Here is a 17151-nt window from a genome sequence, read left to right as displayed (position 1 = left end):
ACAGTACATTTGATGATGGGCTCTTTTCAACATCTATTGAGGAGCTTTGGGTTGGTTTCATGATTATTTTGTTTGTAGATTCTCTTCAATTGTCTTCTCTGTGTTTCTCCATAACTTGAATAAATAGGAGACATTGGGTCTGTAATCCAAACCCTCCCTGTTATTTAGCAATGAGAGCCAGCAATCAGTTAGCTGAGAATATTGAAGCTGGAAAGGACTAGGCAACCATCTGGTCCAACTCCCTCAGAGTAGAGCTAAAGATGAGGACCCCAAAAAGGGAAAGAAGCCACCGTGGCCATGTAAGACTAAAGTGTGTCCCCCAGCCCTGGGCTCTTTCCACCATACCACTCTGCTCTTCTTCACTTACTAGTAAATAGGTTCTCAGACTCATATTGCATGAACCAGTAAAATTTTTCCTAAAATATTCTGACCGGGTGCAGTGGCTCATATTTGTAATCCTAACACTTTGGGAGACCAAGGCAAGAGAATCATTTGAAGTCAGGAGTTTGAGACCAGCCTGGCCAACATGGTGAAACTGCATCTTTACTAAAAATACAAAAATTAGCTGGGCATGGTGGTGCACGCCTATAGTCCCAACTACTCAGGAGGCTGAGACAGGAGAATCGCTTGAACCTAGGAGGCTGCAGTGAGAACTGGAGGTTGCAGTGAGCCAAGATCAAGCCCCTGCACTCCAGCCTAGGTGACAGAGCTAGATTCTGTCTCAAAAAAAGAATTCCCTAAAATATTGGGAATTATGTCTTAAGAGCACCCAGGTTTTTATTTAGCTAGTGAAGATGATTCAAAAACAGCCACCGAATAGCATAAGTATCCCTTTATGATAAAGAGAACATTTCAACACCAAAATCATAAGGCAATCATAGGGTAAAGGAGTAGCCATTATATTAGATAAATTTAACTTTACAGACAAAAACAAAAACACCTCACTGTCGTACCCTCTTTCTTTCTTTATATCAGAGGGGTGAAAACTTCATCAAAGCCAGAACAGTGTTCTAAGCCAGCACCACTGTTCATCAAAGCCAGAACCACTGTTCTAAGCAACATCTTCACTGGGTTTTGGAATCAATCATCTCCCCCTCTCACTGTTCTCATCATCATAGACATTAACTGGGGTGTAGGTTTAGAAGCCCTAAATCCTAGTTAAAAAGTGTTTAGAAGTCCTCAGGAGAGGGAAAAGCCATACCCAGAGGACATTCCCAAGCCCACTCCACTCCCCAAGCAGAACACAAGAGGCAGCCTTGCCCAGGATCCACTACATTTGTTTACATTTCCTGCAGTTACAGCTGGCTTCTTGGGCATTCAACCTATGTCATCACACAGAGTGCTTCTTCCAGATGGGCCCCACGCTTAATTTAATGCTCTGCTATAGTGTCTTGAATTTCTTTTCATTTTTCTTTTTTTGAAACAGAGTTTCGCTCTTGTTGCCCAGGCTGGAGTGCAATGGTGCAATCTCAGCTCACTGCAATTTCTGCCTCCCGGGTTCAAGTGATTCTTCTGCCTCAGCCTCTCGAGTAGCTGTGATTACAGGTGTGCACCACCACGCCCAGCTAATTTTGTATTTTCAGTAGAAACAGGGTTTCTCTATGTTTGTCAGGCTGCTCTTGAACTCCTGACCTTAGGTGATCCGCCCCACTCAGCCTCCCAAAGTGCTGAGATTACAGGCATGAGCCACCATGCCCAGCCCTTGAATTTTTAAATAATTTTTGAATAAGGAACCCTGCATTTTCATTTTGCACCATACCCTGCAAATTGTGTAATTGATTTTATCTGTAGTATGACCTCTGAGTGCTGGTGTCCTGTAAATTGTCCTGCAGGTCAGCAGGGACAGACTAACACTTACAAGGCAAGTGAATCTGGGCAGTGGCTTCAGTGCTGGGGCTTATACAAAAACTTTCCTGGCAACTGTTAGCCTATGAAGGCTCCTAACCACTCAGAACATGGCAGATCAGTACAACGTTCAGTAGGACACAGACTTGCATTTGAATCTCAGGTTGGCCACTTTTTAATTGGTGGCATAATCTTCTTGAGACTCAGTTTTCTCCTCTGCAAAATGAGAAGGGTATTAGCTGCCTCAGACACTTCCTATTGATAAAGGAATGTATATATAAATTACTAGCCTAAACCCCAGCACCTAGGAAATAACCAGTAATAATAATGAATGTTTAATATAATTAAGTTTACTTTTCATTCCTTTTCACCATAAACCCGACCAAATGGGCAATGTGGAGACAAGGTAACTGTGTGTGTATATATATCAGTAGTGGCAGGAGGTGGAGAATTATTCTTCATCATCTGAAGAATACAAAGGCAACACACAGGGTTAAGTCCACTGACTAATTACTGAGTTCTCCCTCTGCTACTTAAGGGAGATTTCTCTGATGCAGCCATAAACTCAGGTCTTGTGGATTTAGTCTCTTCATTTAAATCTGAATTTAAGAATCTTCTGTCTAGGCGCAGTGGCTCACACCTGTAATTCCAGCACTTTAGGAGGATGAGGTGAGAGGATTGCTTTAATTCAGTTTGAGGTCAGCCTGGATAACATGGCAAAACCCCATCTCTACAAAAAAATTAGCCAGGCGTGGTGGTGCACACCTGAAGTCCCAGCTACTTGCAAGGATGAGGCAGAAGGATTGCTTGAGAATGGGAGGTCAAGGATGTAGTGAGCAGAGATCACGCTACTACAATCAAGCCTGAGTGACAGTGGGACCTTGTCTCAAAAAGAATTTACTTCCAAACACTTTTCATATGAAATATTGTGAAAAAACAAAATTAACTTATGCATGAAAGGTTTTAAGTACTTCTGTTTTAAATCTAAATTGAAATTAACATTTTATTTTTAGGAATAAAATATGTGATAAAAGTTTGCCAATGCACATTCCTAATATATCAAAAAAATTTAATTTCTAGATACCTAAGTCCTTGTTAGAGTATCACATAGTTTTAAGACACAGCAAACGCTTTTTAAAACTTTGATTCCTACTTATTAAACATTAGAGATGTGAATTCTTTAATATACACTGAATTTTTAGGGCCCATAACAAGTATAGTTATAGAGATGGATGTGAATATTAATACAGATATGGAAAAAGGTGTATCTTTTTCCATGAAAGATAGATTCCATGAATCTATCCATAGATTTTATCCATAGATCTAATTTCCATAGATTCCATGAATCTATGATACCACATTTTCAATTCTTTATAAATTAATAAACATGATGTTATCTTAATCAGTATCTAAAATTATCAGGCTAACAAGATCATGTCTCAATAGATTGGTTTTGCTCTGCAAAAAGAAACTTGATTTAGTTAAGGACAATTTTTTTTTTTTTTTTTTTTTTAAGAGTCTTGCTCTGTCGCCCAGGCTGGAGTGCAGTAGTATGATTTTGGCTCACTGCAAACTCTGCCTCCCAGGTTCAAGCAATTCTCCTGCCTCAGCCTCCCGAGTAGCTGGGACTACAGGTGCCTGCCACCACACTCGGCTAAATTTTTTGTATTTTTAGTAGAGATAAGGCTACACCGAATTAGCCAGGATGGTCTTGATCTCCTGACCTCATGATCTGTTCGCCTCGGCCTCCCAAAGTACTGGGATTAAAGGCACGAGCCACTGTGCCTGGTCAAGGACAAATTTTATGTTTCTTGAAAACACTAACCTATTCACTATTATTGTAGCTATCATTTTGTGAATGTCATCAATTTATCCTGTTGTTAGAATATTTTGACTGACTTAGGTTGTAACATACTCACTGTCCAAAAAACACCTGCCTGAAGAAGAGCTTACTGGGGCGAGGTACAGTGGCTTATGCCTATAATCTCAGCACTTTGGGAGGCTGATGTGAGTAGACTGCTTGAACCCAGGAGTCCGAGCCCAGCCTGAGCAACGTAGTGAGATGCTGTCTCAACAAAAAATAAACAAGGCTGGGCACAGTGGCTCACGTCTGTAATCTGAGCGCTTTGGGAGGCCAAAGTGGGTAGATCATGAGATCAAGATATCGAGACCAACCTGGCCAACATGGTAAAACCCCATCTCTACTAAAAATACAAAAATTAGCTGGGTGTGGTGGTTCACACCTGTAGTCCTAGCTACTCGGGAGGCTGAGGCAGGAGAATCACTTGAACCCAGGAGGTGGAGTATGCTGTGGTGAGCCAAGATCGTGCCATAGCACTCCAACCTGCTGACAGAGTGAGACTCTGTCTCAAAAAAAAATAAATAAAATAAAATAAACAAGAAGCTGGGCATAGTGGTACATGCCTTTAGTCCTAGCTACTCAGGAGGCTGAGGTGGGAGGACTGTTTGAGCCCAGGAGGTTGAGGCTGCAGTGAGCCAAGATTGCACTACTGCACTTCAGCCTGGACGGCAGAGTGAGACCTTGTCTAAATAAAGAAATTAAAAAAAAAAAAGACCCTATTGGATGTATATTTATCCTTTGGCACACCACCAAATAAAATTTACCCTTTTTTTCTTCTTTCCTACCACAACATGCCAAAAGTAACCTTCCTCCATCAACCCCATGGCCCTTGGGAAGATATTTGTCTTCAGGAAGCTTTGAGCTTTCACTTATAACATGGACTTTGCCTCCAAATGGGTAATGAAGTGACAACAGTCCTAAGGACCTGGCTTTGAAATCCTCCTTCTGTTTATTAATTGCATGATTGGAAGCAAGTCACTTCACCTCACTTAGCAAACATTTATTTCCACTTCTGTGAAAATGAGTGGAATAACACCTTTCTGTGGGGTGGCAACCAATATTAAATTGATGAGAAGATGGGAGTAAAAGCACTAGTAGGCCAAGCGAGGTGGCTCACGCCTGTAATCTCAGCACTTTGGGAGGCGGGTGGATCACAAGGTCAGGAGTTCAAGACCAGCCTGACCAACATGGTGAAACCCCATCTCTACTAAAAATACAATAATTAGCCAGCTGTGGTGGCATGGGCCTGTAATCTCAGCTGCTTGGGAGGCTGAGGCAGAGAATTGCTTAATCCCAGGAGGAGGAGGTTGCAGTGAGTCAAGGTCACACCACTGCACTCCAGCCTGGGCAACAGAACAAGACTCCATCTAAAAAAATCAAAACAAAACAAAAAACAAAGCACTACTCCTAAGTACTCAATAAACACCTCCTTTCTAGCCTTTCTTCACAACTTTAATACATTCCAACCAATAAATCCTATGGTATCTCAGACTCTTCATTTGACACCAGGATAATAAACCCCAAGTGGTTACAGATAGTGCCTTGCTGATTTTATAAGTATTTGATAATTCAGTTTCTACTATAGTTCTCAACTCGGTGCTCCATCAGAAATGTAAATATAGGAGATACTCACCTTCCACTCTGCCCTTAAGGCACTTTTGACTGAATGTTGCCACTGCATGCCGAGGAAGCTTTAAATGTAAGCTCATGATGGGACAGAAGGTGATTCAAGAGAGTTCATAATGACTGTCTGAGCCTTGGTTTCTCCCAAATGTGTTGTTCCTGGTGTCTAAAACCCCAGTGGGAACTTTATCCCTTGGCTTCCTACAGAGTTCCCTGTGAATATGCCCTCCCCTCAAAAAAGAAAAAGCCAGAGACGGGGACTGGGCGCAGTGGCTCAAGCCTGTAATCCCAGCACTTTGGGAGGCCGACGCGGGCAGCTCATCTGAGGTCAGGAGTTTGAGATCAGACTGGTCAACATGGGGAAACCCCGTCTCTACTAAAAATACAAAAAGTAGCCGGGCGTGGTGGCGCATGCCTATAATTCCAGCTACTTGGGAGGCTGAGGCAGGAGAATCGCTTGAACCCAGGAGGTGGAGATTGCAGTGAGCCGAGATCGCACCACTGCACTCTGCACTCCAGCCTGGGTGACAGAGTGAGACTCCATCTCAAAAAAAAAAAAAAAAAGAAGAGAGGTAAAAAAGGTAAACTCAATATTCAGCTTAGTGTGAATGAGGCTTTACAGAGTCATTCCAGAGAACAAGGATTAAAAGTGTGGAAAGAATAGATTACTAGAAACCCTTCAGATCCTCAGGAGGATGGGGGGAATAATACTGAAGGCAGAAAAAGTTGAAGGAAGAGGACAGTGACAAACACACTTCATGGCTGGTCCAAGTGGAATGGTGTTTACAACTAACTGATCACAACCAGTTACAGAGTCCTTTGTTCCTTCTCTACTCCAGTGCTTCACTTAACTAACTTTTAAAAAATAAATAAATAAAAAGTCACTTTACCTGCAGCACAATTTTGCTGAGAGCCAGTTTTACAAATGAACACAAAAAGACTTCACATAATACCCAACTTGTTGCATTAGATTAGAAGGTAGCTATTGCAACTATTCCATGTAATTCTCCCTACAATATAAAACATCCTGATATTTGAGGAGAAAATAGTATAATTTAAAAGAGTCACCAATGGTATAGGTTCTGAATTAACAAAAAAACTTGTGTCATACAATTAATTAATGTCCGGATATGAAAAATTTCTAATAGCTTGAAAGAATTTTTTTAAGATAGGGTCTTGTTCTGTTACCCAGGCTGGAGTGCAATGGTGTGATCATGGTTCATTGCAGCTTCAATACCTCAGACTCATTCAAGTTCCCCAGCAGCTGGGACTGCAAACATGCACCACCACGCCCAGCTAATTGTTTTATTTTATTTTATTTTTTTTTGAGAAGGAGTTTCGCTATTGTTAGCCAGGCTGGAGTGCAATGGCGGATCTCGGTTGACCACAACCTCCGCCTCCTGGGTTCAGGCAATTCTCCTGCCTCAGCCTCCTGAGTAGCTGGGATTACAGGCACGCACCACCATGCCCAGCTAATTTTTTTTGTATTTTTAGTAGAGACGGGGTTTCACCATGTTGACCAGGATAGTCTCGATCTCTTGACCCCGTGATCCACCCACCTCGGTAATTGTTTTATTTTTTATAGCAATAGGTCTCATTATGTTGCCCAGGCTGGTCTTGCCTGGCCTCAAGTGATCCTCCTGGCTCAGCTTCCCAAAGTGCTGGGGTTATAGGTATGAGCCACCATGCCTGGCCTGAAAGAATTTTTAAAATGTTAAAAGCTACCAGCTTGAGCTGATACCAGTATTCTTGACTCTTTCTAAATAAAACAAAAAACTGTGCTAAAAAATGCAAAAGACAGAATTCCAAAGCCAAGGTCTAAATTTACAAGGAGTGTGCCAGATTTTAGCTTAGCTGAAGATGAAGAAAAGTCTCAAATAATTAATATGAAATCCTAATGTCTGTCCAACTTTAAATTCCCTCTAACCAGAGAAGGGCCCATGATTCTTGAATAACCCAAGAGGTGGGGTTCATATTTTTCTTCTGTACTTTTTCTATTAAGAAAACTCATTCGATGAAGTTTCCAATTTAGGAAGTTTGAACTCTTTGAAATTCCCAGTTTAGAAATAATACTGATTATATCATTAGCTTATTAAAGATAGGCATTACTGCCTCTAGGAATTACCATTAGCTAAGTATTATCTTACAAAGCACTCTGATGATAGGCTAGAAATAGTGATTGCATTTTAGAGGAATAAATATATGTATGTGTGTGTGTACACACACACACACACACACACACACACACATATATATATATTTGTGTTCTCCAAAACCTCGCTTCCTTTATTTAAGGACCCCTCGAGGTCCCTGTTCTATTCAAGGTCTTATGGCTCATTCTGCTATCACTGAACAATGACCAACTCCTCATCTCCCAGGGCCAGTCTGTCACCAAGTCCTTTCAACCCTTCTTTCAAAATAGACTCTGAATTCAGTCATCCCATTATCTAATACAGGCTCTCATCACTTTGTAACATTATAAAAAGCCTCTTCTATTCTCTCATCTCTCCACATTCCAGACTGTTCTACCACATTTCGACCATTTTCATCATATTATTCCCTTTGCTAAGGACTTTTGACTCTTTATTGCTTTTGATCAAGTCTGAACCCTTTTGCTGAACTTTGAAAACTGACTTGGCAACCCTGGTCTATTGCTGTCTAAACAGGTGCCCTATGTAAGCGTCCAAAACAATGGCTGGCTCAAGTAGGGCTCGGTAGACCACATGTTACTCTTCCTCAGTTCAGACCTTTGCTGCAATCGACTAGTTTTAGTCTTTTCTGAAGAGACCATGTTCTTCCTGACTCTTAAGTTTTGCTCCTGCTTTCTGTTTAGAGTGAAAAGAAAGAAAACTGGTTACAAGGTATGTAACCCCCTTTTTTGTGTCTCGTACCCAGGAATGACACCTTTCATGTACTGCCCCTCTATACTCTACCTGCATTCAAGCTCACTTTTGACTATCACCTCTTCCAAGAAGCTATTACTAATGGCTCTGGGTGACATAGACTTTTCTCCAAACATCTTTGCTTTATAAAGCCCATAGGAGGTCATGCTGTTCTCTTCCGCACATCCCACCCACCTTTGGCAGAGTGCTGGAAACACTGAAACCAAATAAATTCAGCTAATTGATGAGAAGAGAAATAGATATGAACAGTCTACTAACTGCATAACTATCCCTAAATAACTGCAGGTCAGTTATGCTATAAAATCTACCTTGACATCAAGTAGAATGTGAGATGTAGGTGAGACACACAACTGCTTAGTGGTTTTCATTTCCCTTGATACTCCACAATCAATTATCATCATTTCAGGGATAAGTTGAATGCTTACTTTGTATCAAGCACTCTGCTAAATACTTTACCTATAAGGTGTCATTGCCTTCTTATCACAACCCTGTGAATTACTACTATATGCATCTGATAGGAAACGGAATTTCAGCAAGGTGGAATGATCATACAAATAGTGTTGGAGGTAGGTCTAGAAATCATGCCTCTCTGGCTCTAAAGCCTATGTCCTTAACCTCTACACTAAATTATCTCAGGAATATATAGTCCTGAAATGACTGGATGAAATGAGCACTAGATTAGGCTTATTACAAATGAACATGGAAGGCCAGGCACGGTGGCCTGTAATCCCAGCACTTTGAGAGGCCGAGGCAGGCAGATCACCTGAGGTTAGTACTTCGAGACCAGCCTGGTCAACATGGTAAAACCCCATCTCTACTAAAAATAAAAAAATTAGCCAGGCATGGTGGCATATGACTGTAATCCTAGCAACTCAGGAGGTTGAGGCAGGAGAATCGCCTCAGGAGGTGGAGGTTGCAGTGAGCCAATATAGCACAACTGCACTCCAGCCTGGGTGACAGAGAGAGACTCTGTTTCAAAAAAGAAAAAGAAAGAAAGAAAGAAATGAACATGTCAATGTTCACAAGCAAAGATGCCTCCTTTTCTCATGGACTCTGCTTATTCATCAACAATAAATTCAACAACATAAAATTACTCCCAAAAAGACAAGCTTAGTGCCTTCCTTTACTATGTAAGTCTAGGGTGTTTTCTCTTGTTTCCCCCTAAATGTGTGGTCTGCAGGCCACATGCACTGGAATTCAAAAGGCATGCACAGCTTGTTTGATGGCAAGTGTTTTCCTGTGTGACACTCCACATGTTCTTTACTCAAGAATTCAAAGGGCGTGTCCCAAATATCTGCAAAGCAGCTTTTTGTTCACTCACAGCCACATGTATGTGCAAAAATACAGAGTCCTGGGCCCTGGCTATTCTTTGAAATCTTGCATTTGTGATATGCATAAAACACAGGAGGGACGTTTCTTTTTCTTCTTACAACAGTAATGGGTCTCCTGAATCAGAATATATAGGAGTGGGCCCTTACAACACACGTTTTTGATGAGTGCTCTCAGGTGATTATTTTAATCAGGAAAGGTTGACAAACACTGAACCTCAGCTCCTGCCTTATGTTCTCCAGGTAGGTGCCCTTTCTAGAGATATGGGGACACATTGACCATAAGATTAAAATAATTACTTTTGGGAGATTTTTTTTCATAATTATCTTTTGGTAGGTCTAGAGGGTAGGAATTATTTAAAATAAATTATAATCCCTTTTTAAGGCTACCTATTAAAAACCATGAATTTTGAAAGTGGGCATTCTAGAGTCATTCAAAAGAGAAGAGAAAGAGACTGGAACAAACCAATCTAAATTGATAGATGAAAAACATCTGTGAACTCCTAGTCAGGGACCAAGAAAGTTCAAAGAATGGTGAGAAATTAATTGGAAGTTGTAAATCTTGTACTTCAGGGAAGAGGCTATTCATGCAAACCAAAGATGGAGATTCACCTCTCCATGGCTCTTTTCTGTACGTAAATTAAATTCTGTTAAACTGTTGACAGGGGAACAGTACATTTATTTGGACCAAAAGTATAATGTGATAATATTGCTTGAGATAAATAAGCTTTCTGTACTGAAATTTCCTTTGTAAGGCTGTTGATTGTAACAGAGCTTGTTCTGCTCACATGCAGCATGAGCAAAAAAAAAAAGGAAATTATACATTTTCTTTCCCTCTGGATTTTGGGTTTGCACATGTGTGTCTTGAGAGCTAGCCACTCCAGATGCCATGAAAAGCATTATCTCTTGAAATCTTGCATTTACGAAATGCATAAAAATGGAAGGGGCCTTCATTTTTCCTTTTAGAGAAACAGCATTGTAAAATGGAGAAAGTCCTGATATCAAGCCCAGGACCCTGATTTCAGAACATAACTCTGTTACTTACAAATGGTGTGGTCGCTGGGTGGCAATCTCTGTCCCTGTGCATAAGGAATACTAATGCCTATGTTGCATGGTTGTTTTAAGGATCAGAGATAATACAGGTCAATACTTAATATGATAGAGAAGTACAGTTAATGGCAGTTGCCATTTCTATGTGGGGTGGATTGATTTGCCTGTTGGGAGGATTTCTTCTCACCACTATCTTGCAGAGTGACCCTGAGTGAGGACATAGTGCAACAGCAAGTCATGGGAAGAGGTTTGGAAAAATAGATTATGAAGAGTCGAGCCTTCACCTCTTCCTACTATGGAATACATCCTCCATTGGAGGCTACACAGTCTAGGAAACTCCAGGATAAATGTGTTGCCTGGCATAGTAACCCCAAGCCTGCAATGGTTGTATGACATCAGATTTCACAGAGTTCCTTACTTTGCATTATTTTGGAATTATCCTGTCCCTTTTCAATTTTTACTTTTTTAAAAAATAGAGATGATGTCTCCCTATGTTGCCTGGGTTGGTCTCAAAACTCCTGGGCTCAAGGGATCCTCCCGTCTTTGCCTCCCAAAGTGCTAGAATTACAGGCATGAGCCACCGCGCCCAGCCAATCATTACTTTTTAAAGCAGTATCCCTACATGGGCATTGTAGGGACAGACAGAGAGTCCTCAAAAGACCCAAGGTTTAAATGGTAATGTTGTTTAAGCATGTGATTTTAACAGATGATATTAAACTAAGAGAAATGGCAGATGCCAGTGAAAGAGAGCCAAGCCTTCCTTTCCTCTGCACTGTGACCTCTGGCCACACAAGGTCCCTTGTTCAAAAGTGGTGCAATTCAATATGTGTGTTAAGAGGTCATTGAGGGGAGCCATGACGAAGGGCTCTAAGTATGGCAGCTTCACCTTAGACCTTACTATTTCAAGAGGCTCCTCCTCACCTGTCCCATTCATCGTTCCTGCTGAAGTCTGTTGATTAAGCCAGAAGGGTGGGAGCACCAGTGAGAAGCCAGCATTTCAAACTTAGGCTTCAGCAAATATTGCTGGAACTGGAACAGTGATATTTTTGTATTACCTAACCAACTGTCAGCTCCTGATAAATGTTTCCTCATGCAGTTTTAACAATAACACACTTTGCTATTGTTAGGCATTGTTATAGCTCAATGAATTTTATTCTAAAAGAAAGGTAGAATGGAGAGGGAGGAGAAAAAAATGAGTTAAAATGGCCCAAGGATTCAAGGTGGAGGAAAGCATCATTAGACGCATTTCTGGAAGCCACCATCTAACAACGCATGATGAAATATCACATTTCTCATCATCAGGTCATGCAAACATGCAACTTTAGATTTTCCACAGCGATGTGGCATTAGAAAAGATGCTAGAAAGATGGGACATGAGGGAGACAACTCTTCTTCCAGAGCAGACTATACCTGAGGCGTCATTGAGGCTAAAGGCGATGCGTACAGGCTTGTCGGCAGGTACCCTGGCTGTGCTGATCATGTGGGCACCTGAGCCTCCGCCTTCTCCTGGGTCTTCCAGCTGTGAGAGCAAGACAGAGCCATTGTCACTCTACCCAGTGTCATCCCCCTGAATACTCAGAGGCCCTTGGAAATTAGGAATAAAGTTATTAAGTTTAGTAAGCATTACCTGCTTAAAGATACTCCTAGTTTTGACCTTTCTTTTTCTGTGTCTGAAATATTCATCTGCCTCATTTAAATCTTTTTTTCTTTGCTCAAGAAAAAATTGCTTTTGCAATATACATCTAGAATTAATGAAATATGGGAAATATCTCTACCTGCCTTACTTACTCAGTATCCTTTCACACTGACCAGTTCAATCCTGGCCCTTTAAGGTTATATAAAGTATTTTATTTTCAATTCAGGAGAATAAAAAGAGATAGTCTTAATAAGGTATCAGATGGCTTGAGATTAGACTAGCATTTCATGCTTAAAAGTCTAAATTAAATCTGAATTATTAATCTGAGAGTGGTAAAGAATGAGTTTCATGGAATCATTCGAAGAATACCAAAAATTGCTGGGTGTGGTGGCTCACGCTGATAATCCCAACACTCTGGGAGGCTGAGGGGGATGGATCAACTGAGGTCAGGAGTTTGAGACCAGCATGGCCAACATGAGGAAACCCTGTCACTACTAAAAATATAAAAATTAGTGGGGCATGGTGGCAGGCACCTGTAATCCCAGCTACTTGGGAGGCTGAGCCAAGAGAATTGCTTGAACCCAGGAGGCAGAGGTTGCAGTGAACCGAGATCATGCCACTGCACTTCAGCCTGGATGATAAAGTGAGACTCCATCTAAAAAACTAAGCAAGTAAATAAAGAATACCAAAAATCACTTTAAAATATCTCAGTTATATTATGAATATCATGTGCTTAAATATCTGATTAACTACCTGTAAATCTATCAAACATTTCTAAGGTTGCACATCTTAACAATCTATGATAAAAGCAAAAGACAAAACTCAAAAACATCCTATATATATTCAACTCCATCTATTAAATCATCATTTAATTAATTAATTAATGGAAAAAAAATCCTGCAGATAAAATGGAATGGGCAAAAACACATGAATATTTCTGTGTTATAATCAGAGAATTTAGCCCTAATATATTTTAACCAAGATATTTGATAATTTGATGTCTACAGGGAACTAGGAAAAGATAGAAATAAATACATAATATCTTTGTTATTTACAAACATATATTTAACTTTTCTATTTTTAGTCCTTCCTCCCCTAAACCCTCTACTTTCCTTCTCATGTAGACAGTAAACCAAAAAACCTGAATGATATTTTAAGAGAAATGTCTCTAAAAATGGCAAAGTATAAATAATCTCTTTAGCCATCCTTAAAGAGACTCTGGGAAATGCTTTAGCAGGACATTTTCTCACAGCATGGTTTCTGACTTTTTCCCATAACTTTTCTCTATCTAAAAATAGTGTCCAGAACACTGAATTTTGTTTTTAAAAGTATTTATAGAGCCAAAGCCAATGCATATATATACATGTATATTTAGACATACATACATATGGAATCATCTTACTCAGCACATGAAAAAAGATCAGGCTTATATTAAAACCCTACTATAGCTCTGGAGAAAAACCAGCAACTGTGTATTACCCAGTTAGAATCATAATTTGGCCCATTTATTTAGCACAACAAGTAGCAATGCACCAAAAAGCTCTCCACTGTCCATATCATGTAATTCTAAGTTAGAAAGAAATAGTAGCATGAAACATTTAATTTTAAAAAAGAATAATATAAAATATCTGTTATTTGATTCAGGATTTATTTTATCTTAACTCGATCACTCTTTTGTCCAGTCTTATCTGCTTAGAATCAAGCATTTTATTAGCATCTGTTCCTAGAGAATGGCACGGATTGTCTCAAATTCAACAGAACCAACCATTGAAATTTCCTAAAAGTTCTACTGTTATATACTGTACAATCACCAAACCACTTTAGTATAACATCTAAGGATGGAAAGCTGCACTCCTCTTTTGCTAAATCTCCCAACACTTGCCACACCAAGAAAGCCAGCACAAGAGGTAGAAATTTGCCTCATGGATCTTGTAAATAAATAATCCTCTGGTATAGTTTCCAGATACAGGAAATGGAATTAATAAACACAGTTAATTAGAGTCCCTCCCCTCCACTCAATGGAGAACATCTGTCTGCCTGTGAAAGGATGGTGGCGAGACTGAGTGGACTTTGAGTTCCACACAACATTGACCACAAGAGCCCCTAGACCAACTTGCCTTTTCATCACACCGTCTGGGGAAACGAACCACAGGTTCCTTCTCTCGGCTACAAGCTGTAACAGAGCTTTGGTTAAGTTGCTGGTGATCCGAGCATTTAGTTCAGTTTTCACACCTGTTGGCTTACCTCACTTAGTTGAGTGTCTGCACTTGTGTAACCCAGAGCCAGCCACTGCCTTGGCCAGTCGTTGCCTTTGTGGAGTAGAGACTCAGTGAGAGACCAGGCTGCACCTGCTGCATAGCAGCCACTGACAATCTGAGGAGTGGAGACAGCTGTCAGGGCAGCACGCTGCTACCTGCTCTGCCCGAGACCCCAGCGTCCCACGGGACCTCCCTTCCCTTCCCTTCCCTTCCGCTTCCCTCCACAACCCCTCTCTCCTTTCCTTGCCTCTCTAACAGCCAGGATGTTGTCATGTTTCTAGAAAAAGCAAGAGCAAAAGAAAACCCTCCTCCTGTCAGAGGCATTGATAAACAGCAAATTGTGGAGAGTCCAAATGTTTTAATTCATTAGTCTTGGCAAACCTAAAATACAAACAGACTTGCTTCACAAGACAGGAATGTCTTCAGCGTGACCCAATCAGTGTCTGTGTCTATTCCAGCAAACTGGCAAAGATAGCATGACTCCAGTCAGCAAAAATGTCGGTTGCTCCAATCAGCTCAGCCAGACCCAGCCAACTTGGACAGGCCACAGGCTGACTCTCAGATGATAGTGCGATGATCCTGGTTAAGAATGTGAGGTTTGAGGTTGAGCCCGTGTTGGGCTTGATGACTTGATTCATTCTTCAAAGGCAACCAACCACAAAAGGAATCAATGGTAAATAGAAATGGAGCATTAGGATTAGTCAACCTTCTTAAAAACTGTAAACTTGGATGTCATTGGTACTTAAAAATAATTGGATTGTGATTTTGAGGTTAAATAAGTAAAATAAATATTAGGAGAAGGCAAAGATAAGCCACAGACTGGAAGAAAATCTTTGCAAAACATATATCAGATGAAGAACTGGCATCCAAAATATACAATGAACTCTTAAAACTCAACAACAGAAAAACAAAGAACCCAATCAAAAAGTGGGCTGGGCAGGGCCGGGCACAGTGGCTCACGCCTATAATCCCAGCACTTTGGGAGGCTGAGGCAGGTGGATCACGAGGTCAAGAGATCGAGACCATCCTGGTCAACAAGGTGAAACCCCGTCTCTACTAAAAAATACAAAAATTAGCTGGGCACGGTGGCACACGCCTGTAGTCCCAGCTACTCGGGAGGCTGAGGCAGGAGAATTGCTTGAACCCAGGAGGTGGAGGTTGTGGTGAGCCGAGATCGCGCCATTGCACTCCAGCCTGGGTAACAAGAGCGAAACTCCGTCTCAAAAAAAAAAAAGAAATAAAATGGGCTGGGCAAAAGATCTGAACAGATATCTCACTATAGAAAATATACAGATGGCAAGTAAGCGTATGAAAAGATGATCAACATATGTCATTAGGGAATTGCAAACTAAGACAACAATGAAATACCACTATACACCTATTAGAATAACCAAAATTCAAAATACTGACAACTTCAAATGTTGGTGAGGCTGTGGAGTAACAGGAAATTTCATTCTGTGCTGGTGGGAATGAAAACATAATAGTACTTTAGGATATGGTTGGGCAGTTTCTTACAAAAGCAAACATACCTTTGCCACATGACCCAGAAATCACACTCCTTGTTATTTCCACAAAAGCCCACACACAGATGTTTATACCAGGTTTATCCATAATTGCCAAAACTTAGAAGCAACCAAATTGTCCTTCAACAGGTAAATAAATCGCGGTATATCCTGACAATGGAGTATCATTCAGGGATAAAAAGAAAAACTATCAAGCCACAAAAAGATATGGAAGTATCTTAAATGCGTATTATTAAATGAAAGAAGCTAATCGTAAAGGCTACCTGCTGTACAATTCCAACAACATGACATTCTGGAAAAGGCAAAACTATGGATATACTGTAAAAAGATCAGTGGTTGCCAGGGATTCAGGAAGAGAAAAAGAAAGGACTAATAGGTGGAGCTCAAAGGATTTTTAAGGCAGTGAAACTATTCTGTATGAGACTACAATGGCAGATACATGTTGTTACACAATTGTCAAAACCCATAGAATCTACAACAGAGTGAACCCTAATGTAAACTTTGAACTAATAATGAATAATAATGTATCAATATTGGTTCATTAACTGTAACAAAGATGTTAATTAGGAGTTGAAGGGATGAAGAAATATAAGGGAATTCTGTACATTTCACTCCATTTTTTTTCTGTAAATCTAAAACTCCTTAAAAAATATTAAATATAGAGAAGGGGAGATCCAAGATGGCTGATGATTAGCAGCTCGGGCACATACCTCCCAGTGAAAGCACAAAGAACGAGAGGACGCCACACTTTCAGACGAATATTAGTTGGTCACGGACCAGGAGATTCCCAGTGGAGGAGCTCCACGGGTCGCCAGGGCAACTCTTGTGGCCGGCGTGGCGGTTTTGCTGGTGCCTTAGCACACCAGTTCTTGGTGCAGAGTCCGGAGATTCCCGGGCAGGAAAGCACCATCAATCTTAACACCGCTGTTTTGGCCGGCTCAGTGGATTGCTCAGATTTCGGCGCAGGGAATCAACAAGTTGGACGTCAGAGACCCAGTTAGAAAGTCGGTAATTATAAAGACGACAGACGGACAAATATATAATGAAGGGAAGAAACCAGCGTAAAAAGGTAGAGAATACTCAAAATCAGAATGCCTCTCCCTCTACAGGGGATTGCAATTCCT

General features: G+C 40.8%; 1 protein-coding gene across 5 annotated transcripts in view; it reads right to left on the bottom strand.

Moving 5' to 3' along the window:
• MAP3K7CL (MAP3K7 C-terminal like) overlaps positions 1-17151 on the bottom strand; it is a 76620-nt gene that overhangs the window by 24882 nt on the left and 34587 nt on the right. For 2 of the 5 annotated variants that reach the window (XM_064380086.1, XM_012446711.2), the window contains 2 exons: positions 14491-14619; positions 12021-12129 (listed from right to left, as the gene is read on the bottom strand). In XM_064380086.1, coding sequence (XP_064236156.1) covers positions 12021-12129; positions 14491-14619 — 238 coding nt within the window. Of the gene's footprint in view, positions 1-12020; positions 12130-14490; positions 14620-14751; positions 14938-17151 lie in introns of those variants that run through there. The other 3 variants (XM_064380087.1, XM_012446720.2, XM_012446702.3) reach the window with 2 other exon arrangements.

The sequence above is a fragment of the Aotus nancymaae genome, unplaced genomic scaffold, assembly GCF_030222135.1.
Source record: "Aotus nancymaae isolate 86718 unplaced genomic scaffold, 86718_ANA_hifiasm-v0.15.2.pri h1tg000022l_1, whole genome shotgun sequence".
Taxonomy (NCBI): Eukaryota; Metazoa; Chordata; class Mammalia; order Primates; family Aotidae; genus Aotus; species Aotus nancymaae.
This window is presented reverse-complemented; position numbering and strand designations above follow the sequence as displayed.